The 19,375-nt window shown below is 40.7% G+C and overlaps 1 protein-coding gene across 9 annotated transcripts in view; it reads left to right on the plus strand.

Moving 5' to 3' along the window:
* lrba (LPS-responsive vesicle trafficking, beach and anchor containing) overlaps positions 1-19,375 on the plus strand; it is a 188,273-nt gene that overhangs the window by 93,850 nt on the left and 75,048 nt on the right. For all 9 annotated transcript variants that reach the window (XM_085276522.1, XM_085276524.1, XM_085276526.1 and 6 more), the window contains exon 36: positions 7,257-7,423. In XM_085276522.1, the coding sequence (XP_085132648.1) occupies positions 7,257-7,423 (167 nt within the window). The remainder of the gene's footprint in view (positions 1-7,256; positions 7,424-19,375) is intronic.

Genomic DNA, 19,375 nt, shown 5'->3' on the forward strand with positions numbered 1-19,375 from the left:
GTGATTCAAAGAATATGACCTTTTAATATTCTTTCAGATGTTTTCTGACTCTAAATGTTCTTTTCTCATTTCTTAGGTTTTTCTAATTTACATTTAAAACATTTTCAGCTTTTTTCCAACTTCTTCTTCTGTGTAACCTTCAGCTTTTAGCAGTTCAGCACTGTTGTTTTCAGGTTAAATTCAGTTTTTTTTTTTTTTTTTTTATCTCATTCAAAATTTTTAACTCAAAATTCAGCAATTAATTCATTTCAGTCCATACATTCAGATTCAAGCATTCACACTGCAGTTTCTTCAGAAAATGCACTTTCTAGTTGATTTTACTGTTTGAGAGATCCAGTGAAAGCCAGACGATAGCGCCTAATTAGTGCTTGGTGTCACTGTCTTCCCTCTGCTGAGCTTGTAAAACGATCTGGCCCTTCTCTCCATGTTAATGACATTAACATTGAACTGATGCTCATTATGTTCTGTTATCATAAACCTGTAGTCTGTGGATGAGCGTTTACCACAAACTGTCAGACTGTGCTGAGCATCTCAGAGAAACTCTGGCTAAGGATGCATTTTACAGATAACATCTGTTAAAATAGTCTGAATCACCGAGGTTAATTTTTTTAATGTAGTATACACCGATCAGGCATAACATTAATATAACTAACATGTGAAGTAAATGACACTGGTTATCTGGTGGGTAAGATATATATTAGGAAGCAAGTGAACATTTGTCTTCAGTGCTGATATGTTAAAAACAGGCAATATGCACAAAATTGTGGGTTTGACCATCACAAGGGTCAAACTGTGATAGCTAAAACTCCAGCTCTTGTCGGGTGTTCCCAGTCTGCACCAGTCATTATCTGTCAAAAGTGGTCCAAGGAAGAAATGGTGAGGAACCACTGACAGGGTCATGGGCAGCCAAGGCTGATTGATCCATGTGGGGAGCGAAGGATGCCTGTGTGGTTTGATCTAGCATACGAGCTACTGTGTCTCAAATTGAAGAGGAAGTTGATGCTGGTTCTGACAGACAGATGTCAGAAATCACAGTGCATCAGGTTCTTGTTTATGGGGCTGCATAGCAGGAGACCAGTCAGTGCTCGTGCTGACCCCTGTCCAACACAGAAAGCCCCACATTGGGAACGTTAGCATCAGAACTGGACCACATAGCAATGGAAGAATGTGACTTGGTCTGATGAATTATGTTTTCTTTTACACTCCAGTGATTTAATATCTGTGACCGGAATAATATTTTACAGTGAAATGATATCTCTGCTTTCTCTAAATTTTATTGACTGCCAATATAATTTTCTTGCAAGGCTATTGCAATGCTTTAGCAGAAGTCTTTCTCCCACTCTATAGTGCATGAGAATTATAACTTCTTTATTTAGAGACAACCTTGTTGAGGGAGTCATGTCAGCATGGCTGGTTTTCTCCATCAATGGAGAATAAACTTGACCCTGACTTTCCAACCAAGCACCTGCAAAGTTTCAAGACTGTATCTTAAACGATGTCTCTTGACGTTAGCTGTCAACAGATTTACTGTTCAGACAATCTTAGCTGTCATAACTGGTGATTTTGTGTCATTCTTTACTTTTAATTTGAGGTTACTTGATGAACTAATGAACAAACTTGTCTGCAATACCTGTCTGGTGCTAGTTATCTGAAAAGATAGAAGAAATAAATCAAGCCAAACCTAGATTATTACTACCTCTGCTGAGGTGGTTATATTTTTGGTAGTTTTCGCATGTGAGACATTCTGTCTGTAAACAGAAAGGTTTTGAATGAATTCTGATAAAAACTTTGTAGAGATGTAGACTGGAGTCAGCGGACTTAACAATCCATTAAAATTTGGCTCACGTTCACCAAGGTCTGTAATGTTCATTTAACAATTCTTTGGTTGAAAATGGACAAAAAAGCCTTAAAATGTAGAAACTATTATTCTTACTATAGTGGTGTTTATTGCCAACTTATAGAAAGTAACACATAAAGATATAAAGTATGTCATATTTGACCTTTGACCTCCCTTTCAAGGCCAATAGATTGATCTGAATGTCTAAGAGATAATAATGAGCTATATATAATGTGAGGTTATATATAACAGGTTATATATTAATTAAATGGCATAACAATTTGAATACATGTGCCATCTTCATGAATAAGTATGTATTTTGTTTGAGAAGCAAAACCAACCTGTGATCAAAAACTTTCCCCCCTTGATATTTTTCATTACTCATTTAAAATAATTTTACTAAATAATTACTTATGTTCCGTTTCCACATGAATAAAAAGTAATAAAATAATTATACACACAATTATGTCAAGTCTATTAAAATGGGCTTCAACAGGAGAAATAACAAAAGCCACTTTGCTCTAGTTTTTACTGAAATGCAAATTTCTAGAAGTAAATTTAAGAAGTACAAACAAAACAAAATGAGCAAAATACTTTACTGTTTTCTTATGAGTGATACAAGTAATGCCCGGCGAGAGTGAGTGCTAATGCAGTTTCCTTATTTTTCTATTTCTCATATACCTAATAAATCGTCACTGTGGGGAGTGGGGGATACTCCACCACACACGCAGGGGAAAAAGTCAGAAACCGTAACTCCCAAAGGCTGTTTTCACCACCACATTTGCAGCACTCAAACTGATAGCTGCCACCAACTGTAGCCTGCTGTCATGTAGTTGTCACTGCTGTAATGTAGTATGTCAGCAGGGCTGGTTTACCGAGCGTCTCATTACAGGCAAATCTGTTATAAAGAGAATGAGGGGGGGGACCCAATAAAACAAAACAAGTGTCTTTGTGCGATAGTATCGCACCACCATGAGAACAGGGGCACATTTTTAAAAAGAAAAGTGAGAAACTGCACCTAGTTCTCCAGCCTGGACAGCAGGCTCCTAACATATAATCACGTTATTGTCAAAACACGCAACACCTTGACAAACTTTAGTGTTTCTTCTGGTCCTACACACACACACACACACACACACACACACACACACACACACACACACACACACACACACACACACACACACACACACACACACACACACAACACAGCACAGCATTGACTGTTTCACTTAAGACGCCAAGAAATGGAAAAGGAGAAGTGGGTTACAGAGAGGAGAACAGTAGTCTCAGTCCTGCTGTCTTGTCAACATAATGAAGTCCCCAGGTACCTCCTCCGCAGCTCCCATCATTATTACTGACCACCTCACCCCGAAATATGACTTTACTCCACATTTTCCTTTGTTTCACTCCGACACCATCCCTTTAGTCACTGGAGGAATGTTCTCCTGATATTTATATATATATTTTTGTTCCTATTAATGGCTGAAGGTGAGCTTGTAATGCTGGATAAAAGCACATCGCTGTCACTGCTGTATGCTTTTTAGATGTTTTTATTCACAATGAGTCTGTTTGCTGCTTTAATTCTTTTTTATTTTTATTTTTATTTTTATTTGTTTTTTTGGTGGAGATTTGCTTTTACATGCAGCTTGAGCACCGTGCCACTAAAACCTTGCCTTCCTGACTTCTGGGCAACAGCAAATTCAGGAGAGGTGCAACCAAATTTTTCATCCGGTTGCGTCCTGCCTTCATTTGACTATTTTTCATCTCCAGATGACATTTTAACACGAATGATTTTTCACGTGGCACGACCTTGAAGCTGTGCCGGAGTTATCGCGCAAGGAGATGGCAGCCGTGCAGACTGATGTGGCAAAAGGAGGGCGAGGTTTTTGCAGAGACAAGTGGTTTCTGGGTAAGAAAAGATGAAGAGGCTGCCAGCCAAGCATGGTGACCAGTCCATTAAAGATCAGTGTGAGGGGAGGAGCCGGGGGAGGAGAAAGGAGGAGAGAGATACTTTGATAAGTGTTGTGCCTGCGTTAACCTTGATGGTGGCTATAGCAGTGGGCTGATGCCAGTAGCAGGGATCTGTTTCGACTGGATTAGATTATTTTTTTTTCTCTCCCTCTGGCGCTCCAAGAGAAGAAGCAAAAAAATCAATACTTGGGAGCACAGCATGACAGGAGCATCATTTCAGAATTGAAGTGGCTGTCAGGCATTGTCATTTGGTGACTTTTGTTCGCCATTGTACTTTTAAGCCCTCATTTTTCTCCCCCTCCTCGTCCTTTCACTCGTTTCTTCCCCTGCCTATTGTCTGAATTCCCCTGGTGACATTTTATGTTGCAATTTGAAAACTCGAGGGCAAGAGATCAAGTGCAAGAGAATCTCTCTGCAACCAATTGGTGGTGGTGGTGGACCGATTCGCCATCTACTTTTGTTTAGCAACCGCCCCCCTCCCTCCCTCCCTCCTTTCTCATTTCATCCCCTTGTCTCACTAGACCTCCATTGTGTTCCAGGAGGAATTTATTTGTAGTATATTTGCATTCTCTGATGCCAGACAAGGACAAGCCTGATGTCTCGCCTTCCTCTGGACAGTTTCTCTGCCCGTTCGTAAATGAAACCCTCTGGGAGTGCTTGTCGACGGATGTGAGAAATTGGAGAATCTCGTAGAGCAATAGGCCCAGCCTTGGCGCACTTGTATCCCTGACGTGCCACCAATGTCAAGAGATTGCAAATCAAGCGCTTTAATAATATCTCTGCTGGTTTTGTTCCTTCCTCCTGTTCTCCGTCAGAACCTCGAGACCCTGGCTTTGTCAGACGGCGTGTTGAAGGCTTGCCGTGGCACGGCAACACCACTAGACCTTTCTCTGTCACTCTAATTGATAAACATAGGGCTGATATCTTGTAATGAGCCTCCATTCTCCGGCCTATTATACTGGTTAACCCTCTCAACCCACAGAGGGAGAAAAGGAGGGGAGCCAAGGCATCATCTAACAACTACAGCATTTAGATAAAGCTGACACTAGTACAACGCTGCGTGTAGATGTGAAAGTCTACTCCTCGTTTTCTAACACCCCCCCACCTCCGCTTATTATTTGTAGTCAACACGGCACAAACACAATCTGTTGGCAGCCTCGGTAACATTTAGCAGCCACAGAAAGCTTGCGTGTTTGTTTTTCTCTCGTTATAAACTCGGCTTCAGCTGTGATTAAAATTCATGTGATTTTGTTTTGTTTTTTCTTTCTCACGCTTCATCTCTGCAGGTGCGTCTTGCTTATTTTCCACCATTGTGTGATTTTTAGAGATGATTGTTGTTCTTTTCACCCTCCAGTCACGTCTGGCTAGGCCATTTCCTTCCCCAAAACTCCAACACACATCCCTAGTTATTTATTTGAACTGTAGATGAATTGCGGGAGACACGACTCAGCGTAATTGACTCGATTAATGCCAGCCATTATCATTTCGTCTTCAACCAAGCTGTCTCCCTCCGGCAGAGCCAGCACCCACGTTGGCCCGACCCTGTCAGCCAGGCCGTGTAATGGAAGGTGCTGCCCATGATTACAATGTCGCAAGTCATAACGCTCTCACTGGCAGCAAGTTGTGCCCTGGTGGCTGTCTGAGTAGCAGGCAAACGGAGAAGAGTCTCCCATATTTCAACCCCAGCTGAGCATTTTTAACTCGGATGTCCTCGTCTCCCTCTCTCTTTTTTTTAAAGTGTGTTTTCTTATCAAAAATAATCACACTGACTGCTTTAGTGGCTCACAAAGAGGCATGATATGAACTAAAGTGGAAACAGAAGGTTTTAATTTATTTCTTGTTTCTTTGGCATTCCTTGAAAGGAATGAAAGAACAGTCTGTTTTTAAAATGCCTCTGAATGCCTCTCTTCAGTTTCTGTCCTCTATCCTGTCAGTGCGACCTGTATGCGAGGGAAAGCAAGGTGGTGCCAGCAGGGAGATTTACTTATTCGCTCCAACCTTCATAATAGCATAACATAATAAGTCCTTCATAATACCCCGGCATATTCTCTGACTTTACATCAACGGTATGACCCCTGGAATTAACTGTGACTTGTCTTTTCCACTTAGAAGCAAACCAAAGTTTGGGTTTTAATGGCGCTACTTACATGCTGAGCTTTTTAAAAAAAAAAATTTTGGTTGTTATTTTAAGGTCGAGTCTGTGAACTTGGCCTGTTCTCCCACAGACTTTGGCTTCGGATAGAAGCAAAGCCCATTACAGCATGGAGGGTTTGGGTGTTTGGGCAGGCTCAACACACAGGTGATGAAGTGTTTGTTTATGGTTATGAGTTTGAACCCAGCACCGCTGATTAGTACTGCAGACTTTACATGTCTCACACAGGAGCAGATAGAAGTAGACTCGTTGCAGGCCTGCTACTTGCTATCTGTATAAATGATGGAAACCTGCAAGGAGCTTAATGCATATAACTAAGTAGAAAATTTGGGGACTCACAGATTGTCCCAGATTTAAGGCACCCTTTTCTGTATGAAGTATAGTGACTAGGTCATCGTTCTAGGAAGGTCAGGGCCCCCTTTAATTCCACATAAAGAGACTTAGATTGATAATTAAGCAGCCCACAGAAAAGCCCCTCTGTGATTTATACCTATAGATTTTCTGTCAGATATGAAATGTTGTGCTTGAAATTGAAGAGGAGGGCCCATTATAAAGCGCTTTACCCTTAACTTTGAGAGGGCTTGTTGTATTTGTTCAGCCATGCTTTTGAGTTTAATAGTTACTGTATGACTGCTGCACTAGTCAGTCAGTTTAACGCTAATCTAAAGGTGGTCGATAATAAACAGTCCTATATCATACCCAGACTATGCGATTAATCATGCAATACAAAGCCCATGTTCTTCTTCTTCTTTGTTTTTTGACTTCTCATCATCAATATGCATGCCACAGTAAGTCACGATTGCAGCCTGAATACGCTGTAAAAATTGGTTACGAAAGCTCCAAACACTGTTTCAAATTATAGCCCCTATTGTCAGAAGGTGTTTTAGTTTCAGCATCGCTGCCGAGTTCAAAGGCCCGTTCTGATAACAAATTCAGACAGAGAAAAATGTCCTCCCTGTGCATTGTAGGTATCGTGTGATTTGGTGTGCTGGAGGGCATTAGAAAATACATGTCCACTGTTATTAATCAACATGACACGAGGGCAGAAATGACCCCCTGTGCTTTTCATTTGGTTCTAGTCAGAGTAGAGTTTCTGTATGTGAAAACACCATTGTGCTCATATCTGTGTGGTTTTTGTTTGTGTTATTTACACACAAGAGCACGGTGTAATGTGTGGCACACGCATGTGTGATTTTTGTTTTGTTTTGGGGTTTTTTGGCGATGTGCACTTTATAGATTATGCTAGGGCATCGTTATTAATGTATGTGTGTTTGTTTTCCCTCTCTTTTCCAGTCTAGCTGTGCTCAGTACGCAGCAGACAAACGTGATGAGGAGAAACTGTGCGACCACTTAATCCGTGCGGCCAAGTACCGCGACCATGTGACAGCCACGCAGCTCATCCAGAAGATAGTCAACATCCTGACTGACAAACATGGAGCCTGGGGCGGCTCTTCCATAAGGTAAAACAAAAACTGTGGTTGTGTAAAGTGTCAAACAGAGCTGTGCTCCGCTTTCAAATAAGATCAGATTAGACGTATTATAAAATTTTTTTATTTATTTCCCCCCTCCCTCACGCTTATATTCACACAGTATGCTTTAGCTAGTCCATTATTAATCCATTATTTTATTTAGTGTGTGTGTGTGCGTGAACATGTTTTTTGTCTCATCATTATGTTTTCTTTTTGATAAGCCCGTATAATCGTAAGAATCAAGAAGCAACATTATTACTTTAATTTCATAGAAATGCCTTCAATTGCATCCAGTTGTCGGGCTTGAAAATTATTCAAATCGCCATTATGGTTTTAATCTCATTATCTTTAATCTCAGCCACCAGTACTCATGACTTTGATTAAATTAGATTTGCAAAGGTGAAAATGTCAGCCGCGGGTTGAATGATGCATTGATTCGGGGGGAGAGATGAAAGCCATTTGAACAGCTCAGTTCCCATTAAGAACAGAGGGAACCTTATCCTCTGTGTTTGTTTCGCCAAATAGGCAGCACAGTCCAATGCAGCTATTCCCTAATGATGGCTGTTTGTGCAGGTAGTGTGTAATGGCGAGCTCCAGAGACGGCTGCTGGCTCACGCTTGTTAGGCTGCACTAAGTCTCCAGGGACTCGTCTGGCGAGGGTTAGTTTGCCGTTGGATCAGGAGTCTATCTCTCGCTGCCTTTGTTTTCCTTTTCTATTTGTTTCTGTTTCATATCGGCATCAGGTTATGGTGTATTATTTGTCATATTTTTCCTGCCTTGATCCAATCTCCCTCTCTCCCCTCCTTCCATCGCGCTCTCTCTCTCTTTCTCTCTGTTTGTCTCTATGTGTACTCACACAAGGCTGCGCCATTTAATATGGATATTGTGTTCTACGAGCTCTGGCTAGAAAAGTCCCCCATTACCGCTGCTTTATGCCGCTGTACTATTGATGGTTTTCCTAATGGCTGCCGATGGGCGCAGGGAGCCATTGGCACTGAGCCTTGGAGTGCAGCGCTCTTTTAATAAATCACAATCAGTCTTGTGCCATTACATCAATATTTTTGGTCAATTACTGTGAAGGTCAGGTGGTGCAGCTTCGCACCAGAGCCGATGGTATGTGGGCATAGGAGAAACATCTGGTGCTGCAAATCTCTGAAAAAAAGAAAAAAGGAAACGATGAATGTGGGGAAAACAAACAAAAAACCCCTTCTGCACACCTGTATACCTGCAGGCTTCCTAATAAAAGATTTTCTTCTTCTTTATTTTTAATTTCATATATACACACAAAGCATGTGGTGCAGCATCATTCCTGATGGTAAATAAGGAAGGGGGGAGGATGGATTCACCCAGTGAAACCCGCAACCTCTTTTCCAGCTGTGAAAATGAAATCCAGGAACACAAAGACAATACGCAGCTATGATTGCGTCCTTTTTGTTGCATGGGTGTTAAAAACTGTAGGCTGCCTGCTCACATGCCATAAAACCGTATTCCCCAAAGTTTCCATTCAATAAAGGGTCTGAAAATGAAAATATTATTTTCTCACAAGCTGATGGGAATTGTTGTTTCCTCACGGCAGGCATCTAATATCTTGTGACACAGTGTGACCTGCCTGAATGCAATTTGTGTCTTAATATCCAGCTTACAGCCGCCCTGGCCTCTGGAGAAAAGAGGTGTTAGGTGATTTTCCTTTTTCCATTCCCCTCTGCTTCTTCTCTGTCTGCAGTTCTGTCTTTCTGTCAGTCTTTCACCACATGTAGTTCCTTGTCCCCTTTTCCCTCACTCTTTGTCCTTTTGCTCTTTCTAGTTTCACACCCACTTCAGTTGTATCACTGAGTGTCCGAGGAGGAATCCTTTCACCAGACAAAGGGTGTCTATCTTTTTTTTATGCCCTTGTCTGTCATCTAGTTTCAAGACACAGACAGATCCACGGTCAGACAGATAGGTTGACTACCTGTTCATCCATGCATTTGTGTCCCAGCACCTTGAGACTCAGGTGTACAACATGTCAGCCTGCTGTCTTTTTAAGAGAGGAAAAAGTAAATGAATAGCTAGCAAGATGATCACAAATGAAACAACTGTCAGATATCCTTCTTTTTTTTTCTTTTTTTTGCTCACTCCACTTTTCCCCTCCTTTTTGGAGCTTGGGTCCACAGAGCATCAAGCCTGCTGTGGTGTTTATTTGGGTCAGGAATCATCTTTCATGTATATGACACCTAGACAAAGTCGACAGACAGAGGGGAGATGAGGGCAGATGATGGAGAACGCCAACTCGCGGTCTCTGGGGACAGACACTACTCTCCTCTTTTTCCCCTCTCATACCTTCTCTTTATTGCATTCTAATAGGCTGACTAATGTACCATGGAAATTCACTCTGGATGCTGGAAGCAGGGAAAGTAAAAGGAAGGTGGCTGCAGCTGGAAAAAGATTGTGTGATGTAGAAGAAGTGTGCATACTTTTTTTTTTAACCAGAGCAGTTGTTTATTGATGTCACCAGTCTCTCTGAGACAAATGCAAACATTATTCAAGTTGCACGTGCAAGCTTGCAATGGTATCCTTTTATTTCCACTTTACTTCAAAAATCCTCACCTACAGCGAGCCCCTCCAGACACACACACACACACACACACACCTTGAGCACCGACTCCTCTCCCTCTGCTCCTCCTTCCTCATATAAGCAGCTCATTTTCTGCAGCACCGCTGCTCTAATGGACGCCCTTAGGCTAGAGGCTTCCCAGCCAAGGGACATCCATCTTTTGGCATGTCACACTCCCGCCCGGCAAAAAATCTTTGTGATGTGCACTCCAATTTTTCTTCAGTAAATCAAATCTTCCTTCCTTCAGAAAGATGAATGCTTTAGGGTTGGAGTGTTATAGAGAAAATCAATGCCGGCAAAATTGAAACAGTATGCCCCCGTATTGATCGGCCTTGTGAGATCGAAAACCAACAGCTTTGTAACTGTTCCAGTGGACAGTTAGCTGACCTGTAATGGACAAACTATTGATATTAGCATTACTATTTTATCTTGTGCTACGTCATTTCACCAGTGCACTGTTGAGGGGAAAGAGGCCGGAGCTTAACATTCCCAGAAAAGCTTTTTTCCCTCCTTTTTAGGCAGTGATACATCATGACATGAGACGCACAAAATGCCGTGGAGACACTGGCATGCCACTTCAGTTGTTAAATGATTGGATTTATTCCAGTTTTGCTTTGCTTCAGCTGTTATGGTATGGGCAGTAGTATTGTGTCTTATGTTAATGCTGTTTGAGCACAGGCACAGTATTTAGTCGTCCTCCTTCATTCACGACCACAAACCTCTGCTGCTTGTTTTTTAAATTTAATGAGATCGAACTAGTTTTAGATTGAATTAACTAACTTTCTGAGCACAGATGATGGTCAAAATTTCCTGTAGCCCAATCAAAAATCACCACATGTGATGAATGCTTTTTGTCACGTTGTCAGAATGGAAAACTGAGAAATCAGAATAACCAGTGTTTTTTGTTTGTTTGTTTGTTTTGGCAGTGTGTACTTGAGAAGCACTGAAATAAGATGCCGAATACAAATCTCTGAATTACAATAAATTCTTATGACACATAGTTACTGTTACTACGGTGAGAACGTTCACGTTCACATTTTATTTATTTGTTTATTTCAGTAAACGACCGCATGAGAAGCTGCGACAGCCAGATTAATCTCCACTCGTACGCTTTCATTCCAGACTTAAATCACAATTATGATACATAATACTGAATGTAATGCATGTGTTAAAGCTGAGGTCTGCACAGTGTCTGCACTGCGTTGCGTGCTCGCTTTATGGACACACTGTACATTAAGGCTGCACTGGTACTGTGGATGCAGGGCTGAAAAAGGAAATGGGACTCTGGCATGTCATTGGAGATTATAACCATAGGAAACAAGAGCATAACAGTTTAGAATACACTGACTCTCGGAAATGCGTGACACGAGAGGGGCAGGAAGACGGGGAGAGAGAGCGAGATGAGGAGAAGGATGAAACAAAGCACTGGAGAGAGAGAGAGAGATCTGTTACAGGAGGATCAAAAGTTTAGATGGAGACAAAGACAAGATGGTGGCATTTCTCTACACCATCCTTCCATCCTTTCACAGAGCCATTTAGATGATCGATTTTGCAAATCTGAATGTTAAATGTTGAGCGAGTACATAGCTGTGTATCTATCAGACACCCCGATTTGCTTTGTGTTTGGATAAAGAATAAACAGATCATTCTTTATTGAGTGATTTTTAAAAACTATTTCCAGTTGGATTACGTTTTGCAATCCAAATTTATTATTAAATCCAAAGCCAAAACGGGTTGGCTTTAACATTTCATTTAAAATGGGATAAGCCCTAAAATACGACTGCGTTGATTTATATAGGGAAAAACCGTTTCCTTGTGTAGAATTAGCTACTAATTTTTAACTGCTAATGGCCTTTTGGTTTGCTTATAAATACTCGGGAGTCTAAACACAAACATGACCCAATGTACTGAGCTTTGGCAGCTGTAGCGGTGCGTAGCTTCCATGTCGTCTGAGGCAGAGACAGTTGTTTCCTTTAGTCCAGGTCCTGACTCCTTCAAAACCAATTAGTTGGGGCTCGAGTTGTGATCATCCATCTGCCTTCATACAGCCATAAACATATAGCATAAACATACTACGCGAAGCAATACAAGGCTGCCTTCAGCTATGTTCATCTCTGTAAACGAGACGCTCTGTAGCGCACAGACGGTCTCCAGCACCCAAGTCCTTAAACGGGTTTAACATAAAAACCTCCAATTCATTAATCACTGACTGCGACGTGCGTCTGGCACTTGGACAAAAAGGATGTTCCTTAAATCTCTGGGGAAGCTGTTCAAGTTTGACAGACATGCGTTCCATCAGTTACATAAAATAACGTGCCACGAAGGCCCTACCATGCAGTCTGGCTCATAGATATGAATTAGAATATAGCCTTAATGATAACATTTACCTCTACTGTATATACACTACAGTGGCTGGGCCTGTAAGGAATAGTAACAACATGTCATGGTGAAACATATTAACAGCTGATGATGTCCATATGTTACCATGGTTAAGTGAGGCGGTATAGACCGAGGCTCAAAAAACTACACTTAGATCACTTAAAATGACAACAATAGGATATTGGTTAGGTCGGAATGGGTATTTTTAATCATTATCATTTAAATTATTTTTATTATTATTGTTTTATTTATTTTTTTAAAAATGTAGTGTAGCGGTTACACATCATGTCTGAGCTGGCCGCATACTGTATATGCACCTATGACACAGCTTTCCTTAGCATGTCATTTAATGTGCAGGTGAGAGAGAATAAGAGGTACACCTGTACACACCAATTGACTTTGCACCTCACTTGAAGTTGTGTGTGGGTAATACAATCGCAGTGCAGCCCATGAATGCTAAAAAAAAAAAAGCAATAAACATGTCCTTCATGTACTTCATGTCCTTCATGTCCTATCACAAATGGCTAACTTAGAAAAAAAATATTAACACTGTTTCTATCCAGTTGGCTACATAATAAAAGGCAGGCTGCAAGTTCAAACTTCAAGGCATTTCCAGCGGTGGGACGCATCACCAGAGGCATTTCTGCTACAGGCTGTATGTAAAAGATGGAAGTAGCCATTGTGGTGTCACGTGTTGGTTTGCAAAGCCTGAATCGGAGCCTTTTCACAGTTTTCTTCCTTTTATTTTGAAACTAATGTGAAGAATTTGGGGGAAGATCTTGCTCGCCACATCCAGGATCCATATAGGATATCAGCTTTTCAGTCACACAGTAAAGCATGCTTTATCTGTGGTTCAACTCAAATGGGGATCAGGTATTTATTTAAACAATGAACATCACTTTTTTTCCAGTGACGCTTTAAAGCTAAGTAATATTTACTGCTTGAATCTAGCTTTTGAACTCTCCCCTTGCTAGCCATGAAAAAGTATTCACGTTTAAGGCACTTCCATATTTATTTCACTTTTCAGACCCATCTTTTATATACAGTTTATCAGCGCAGCATTGCTGCTTCTCTGCCTGCTACAGTCACCCACTCTGGTCGCATCATAAGATCAGACTGCTCGAGGCAAGGTAATTAGCATGCTAACTTTAGTAGCTATTTCTGCAATAAAATACACAGACATCAGACACAATGTCACGCTCTAATTTCATCACTTTATCACTTTATCTTCAAGTCCTTGCTTTTCTCTAACTTCCCGGTATCTTAGAAATGTTCGGGACTGCCAGTTGGAAGTATGACAGAAGGTCACGATACCAGAAAGAACAATTACACCACCCCTAGCTTCCTGCCTCGCTGCTCACAGCCAGGCAGGATTCAGTAGCAACTATCAGATTTATGAGTTTCATATACCTTAAGAAAGTATATGGCCTTGGTGGAGCAAGGTCACGATAAAAGGGTGCTGATCAATATCTGAATGAAAAGCCATTTGGGAAGTTTTTAGGGCTTTTCCCCTCCTTTCTCCCTGGATGCAATATCTGCAGAGTATCGATTGTTCCGGGGCCAGTAGTTAGTCAAAGGCTATCTCCTTTGACTAACCCCTTTGCAGCGTGTCAGCCCCCCTTCTTCCTCTTGATAGATTGGTATGCTTCCAGCCACTGTAATTACACCATGGGACCAGCAGGTCATTTATTTTGCTACTTTCAACATTCCCCCCCCCCATCCAAAAAAAATTGCCTTTATCTTTAGAATCCAGCACTTTGTCGTGCAGCTATAGGAGAAGAAAACGACACATAAAACAACAAGGTTCCCTCCTATAGAAAGGGTAGTATTGTGAAGACGAAGGATTGCCTTTACTTGTAGATTTACTTCACAGCCCCTGTGTCTGAGTTCAAGTTCAATCCGGATAAGTTTGACGGGTAAGCTCGGCGACGTTTAGAGTTAATTCTAGTTATTAATGCTGATACTAATATTAATGGGCTGAATTTTTAAAACAGTGGTTAAAAAATAAAAACAAGACTCTAACCGTATCTTCAGTGACTTCTTATTACTGAAGCATATTCAGGCTCAAACACTTCAGTCCACTTTGATAAACCTTTATAATCTAATTTAAAACTGAAATTCTTCCATAAATTGTTATTTTGCAATATGATAAAAATGATAAAATATGTATTTGTAAAGGGTAAATTTATGTGTGCACGTGCTGATGTTAATTGCATTTTTTTCCCTTCTCCAAATCGAGATAACTAACAGGGTCATTATAGTTACTGCTGCACTTGACACACACATGCACACACTCTGGATTATCAGTGGTGTAATGCACGCAGCCATATGATGGAGAGAGGGGAGGAGGTGCTCGTGAATAGGCGACAGCACTACATGAGGTTGTCGAGTGTTGTAGTGGTTCTTTGGGGCACTGAAGGAAAAAGCATAATAGACCTACTGTCTACATAGAGTGGAAAAGAGAGGAGAACATTTGCTACTAAGTTTCCCAAAAGATTGTTTGTAATTTGGTGTAATTTAAACGTAATAAACTGATGTATTATTTTAGAATTTTCCTTTTTTGTCCCGTAGAATTTGAAATCACCTGCCTTGTTTTGTTGCTTTAAAAGGAAAAGTTTTAAAACTGATATTTCACAAATGTCCTCTGCTTTTTATTTTAATGTCAGGCTCCTGAGTTAGTTTTGTCGTTCAAGGTGCGAGGTTAAACATGACCCCAAGTTTGTGTTATGAATGGGGACCTTCAGACTCCTTTGGGGGGGGAAAGCCCTTTTCCTCAGACTTCCTATCTCAGCTGACCTTGAGCTTCTCCCCTATGTTTTTCTTTGGGGGAGCGGGTGTTAGAAATGTGGGTACGTGTTCAGATTTGTCACAGCATTCAAGATCAGCTCTGAAAGCTAGAGGTCAGAAGATTATTACAATGGGACAGTAATGGCAGAATTATGCAACTCCGGTCCAGTGGATGCCCTCATTACCTAGCAGTACTGATGATAAATGGCCTTAAATGCATGTTGTCAAAATGGCAGGAAAAATGTGACTCTTCATCAAAAATACAGATGGTACCACTTCATTGCTGTCACAGTGGAAGTCTGCGGATGCTATTTAGTATGTATTTGATATTTAGATGATACTTATCAGCAAAAAAAAAAAAGGAGCTGAAGCTGGGAGCAGAAGCTGGACGGGTTTCCTTTAAATGTTTTCACAGCACGGTAAACGATCCTGTCTTTGGTCAATATTTACCGCTTTACTAATCCAGCACTTTTCCTTTTACGTCCCATGAAATCTGATATAATTAGTGTGTAATCATCTAGCCTTTGTTGGTGAATTTACTCTGAGTGTAATTGCTGCTAATTGGAAGCCTCACAGTAAGCTGATGGTAATTAGGGCTTGATTTGCATTATTTCATTTGGCTGCACTGCATTGTGGGGAGTCTGCAGCCTTTTGCCATCCACCCATGGGAGTGCTTTGATCCTCACAAGCTGGTGATGTTGCAGAGATGCAATATCATGCTCTCTTTTATCAGATCACTTTTTGAAAGCTCTTGGATGAATTGGAGTTAATTGGAAGGAGTGGTAGCGGCTTACGTTGTGCCAGTAATGAGAGCTTGAGCGCTCTGGTGTGCTAGGGAGTGAACCCTAGGGTGATAAAAGCAAAGCAAGTGAACATACAGGGACTTTTCATAGATGTTAGGTAAGGAATTCACCCACATTGAAGGCTTTTACCTCTTTTTTTCCCTCTCTAAACATATTAATATTCTTTAATTAGATACGTTTTAATAATTTTCTCATTACGGCCCTCGTGTAATGTTGGGTTAAGCTTATATTAAAAAAAGACAAATTAAATGACTTTATACTGTGATTAATAGTAAGGATAGGCAAGATTACATGTGCACTGTCATTTAAGGGGATGAGATGGAAATGTCGTCGTGTCTGTGACCCTGGTATCACCTCTGGTGAATCTGGTAAACAACATTAGCAGAGGTAAATTAACATCCACATATGTAGATGGTGTCCTGTACACCTCATTGTAGCGGGAAGGATAGACATTGATGCACATGTAGAAAATCACTCCAGCAAGACTTAATCATGCCAAACAATTTCAGCGGGAAGGTATTTGGCCCCGTTTCATTTTAATTTGAGTCTGGAGAGCCAGTCGAGGCGATCGCTGCCACCGTTTGACAAAGAGCCAGTCCTCCAGCAACCAGTCCTCAACATGACAAATCCTCAATCTTCTTCGCTCTCTCCCGTTTCTTCTAAACACATGGTTTATGCAAATCAAAGCAAAATGATCTTGGGGATAGCAGCAATGTTTGAGCAATTTGAGGGCTGCCAATAGGAACTGGCATTAATATAAAATAAGCAAGGGAGGAAAATCTCCGGTGCATATGCAGGTCTCATTGACTGTATCCAAATGAATTTAGCAGAAAGGTTATGAATGACTGTTTGTGGCAAAGTGCAGTCGCTTGTGGTGATATATGAAAGTAGATTCACTCTGCGTGTCACGCACGCTGTGGTAAAGGTCATTTTATCATTTACATACCGTTTTTAATAGAAACCTGTGCGAACCTAGATTTCTCCTGCCTCTTTATTCATGTTCACCCCTAAAATGTAGAAAATGCTAAAATCAAGCAAAACATAATAGCGTCAGGAAGGCAGTTGGATGATTATTATTTATTTTTTTTGTATTTTCATATTTTAAAATAAAAAACAACAACAAAAACTGAAAATAGCAGCCCAAAAAAGCCCCAAAATAGTCCTCATTTCTCCTTGTCTTTAAATCCTGAATGCTGGCACAGAGCTAACTGTACTATCAGACTTTAAGGACTCGCAGACAGAATCTATTAACATGTTTAAATGCCACATTTATTAATAGTAAATAGGTACTTAGAAACCCAGAAATATCAGTAGTTTATGATTATTAATAGAGAGGGCATTATTCAAAATCTAAATCTTTATTTTGATTTTGGTACAATAAAATCAAAAGGACCATAAAGTCATATGCAGTCCTATTCAGAAAGTGTCAGCACATCTTATTAAACTTTTTTTCCATGGGCAAAATTTTTAAGAAGAGAATTTCTAATAAATAAACAGTATAAAAATATAAATATATATGTGTGTGTGTGTTACTGTATGTTGCCTAATTAAACTCTGCCTACTCACTAAGGGGATTATGGGTTAGTGAAGCATGCATGTGTAATAGTCAATAAAACAAAGTAAACAAAAGATATCCAGACTTAAAGGGTTAAGTTATGTATAAAAAGGGAAAAAAACACTTTGTATTTGGTTGAAATCACAATATTTGAGCTGGGAATAAGTGTTATAGACCTTTTATGGACAAATTCTTTCAAAACATGTTTAAATATTGTAATTTCACTCAACAGCCATCATATCGAGATCCTTAAATAACTTTGATTCTTGATTTTTATTTGGGTAGACGCCACTTGTGTGTGTATACATGGGAACAGTTAATAGTAGAAGAGGTAATATAATTCACTTAGCCCTCCACTTTTCTAAACTTCCCCCCCACAAATAAGCATTTCATTAATCCTGATGCAACCTCTTCATACTGACTGAATACGTCTCACAATTAAAGCATTTATTTATTATGTCACCTAACCGTGCCAGATCTACTTGGACTCGTCCTTTGTTTTGATGTAAATGGAGAATTTAGTAGCACAACTGAAATCTTAAAGAGCCCAACTAGTAAAATATTTCCTCGCAGTGGCGTTGATGGTTTGTGTTGAGTTGATTAAATTGGAGGGGTAGCTGTTCTGTTACAGATTAGAGAGAAAAATCGGGGCTACACAAAAGGAGAAACTTGCACTCCATTTGTTCTGTGTGTTGGTAAACTTCCATCCAAAGATGTTTTTAAAAAAAGGAAAAAAGAAAGAAAAGAAGGTAAATAGAATTTACAGCCTCGCATAAAATTCTTGTGCAGTAGCCAATGTGGTCCACATTAGAAAAGCTTAGCATGGCTCAACGTTTCCTCCATAACGCACAAACACACAGCCCCATGTACGGCTTGAAAGCACTGGTGTATACAGCATGAAAGTACTGCTCATACTTGAAATCATGCACGCAGACGGCCTCTGATTCTCCCCCACTTTGATCAGCTGCTGGTGCTCACTTCCGGCTTAACGAGCGGGCCTTCCAGACACCTTTTTATGACCGAACTAATTACTAATTACACAAGTGGTTGGCGCGAGCCACAGCACAACGTGGGCCCTTTTGTTATTTTAATTGTTGTTATTTTGAAGAATGGTGCTTCAGTAAATTCTGCCAAGGATACCAGAGGAGGATGGATGAGCCCTGAATAATTTATTATCTTTGTGGAAACACACTCAGCTTGTGTTGGGGGGGGGGGATTGCATAGTGCTGTACATCTCCATTCTTGTTATAGCGGCGCTCGTATTGGGGATTGATGACGAGGTATCTTTCATCGTACGTCCACCTCTTCTAGCAGCCTATCATTAGGGCTTCCACTGTCGCCTCTGCCCTGGATGAATATGAGTGGCAAACGCAGTCCACTCCATGCCGTAACTAATTACTCCAGGCAATGGTTCCCCCTCCTGATGGATTAATGTGTATTGTGTGAACTGGACAGATCCCCACCTTCCATGAGATGAGAGACGAGCCCATCCCGATTCAGAGGCGCTTGCACAACCTTGATAATTATTTCCATAGATGAATGAAATTGCAGGCGGGATGATGAAGTGGCCATTTGCGTGCGGGGGCTATCACATGCAAACATAGAGCACAGGCTTTGTCACCACTGAGAAATCTGGTCCTGCACAGATCTCTGTCCCCAGCGTCGGTCTAGCTTGCATTCAGCACACACACGCTCGCTTTCAATTCACAGCTCTGAATATACAACATCAATATTCATTTTCTCCAGTTTTTGGTTTCATGGCTAAACATTTTCATGCATTATTTCTATCTACTCTACTATAAATATATGCCGAACAGCTGCCACTG

This window comes from Mchenga conophoros, linkage group LG6 (genome assembly GCF_057382185.1).
Source record: "Mchenga conophoros isolate Kocher_MC1m ecotype Shallow Benthic linkage group LG6, M_conophoros_male_GT1.1, whole genome shotgun sequence".
Lineage (NCBI taxonomy): Eukaryota > Metazoa > Chordata > Actinopteri > Cichliformes > Cichlidae > Mchenga > Mchenga conophoros.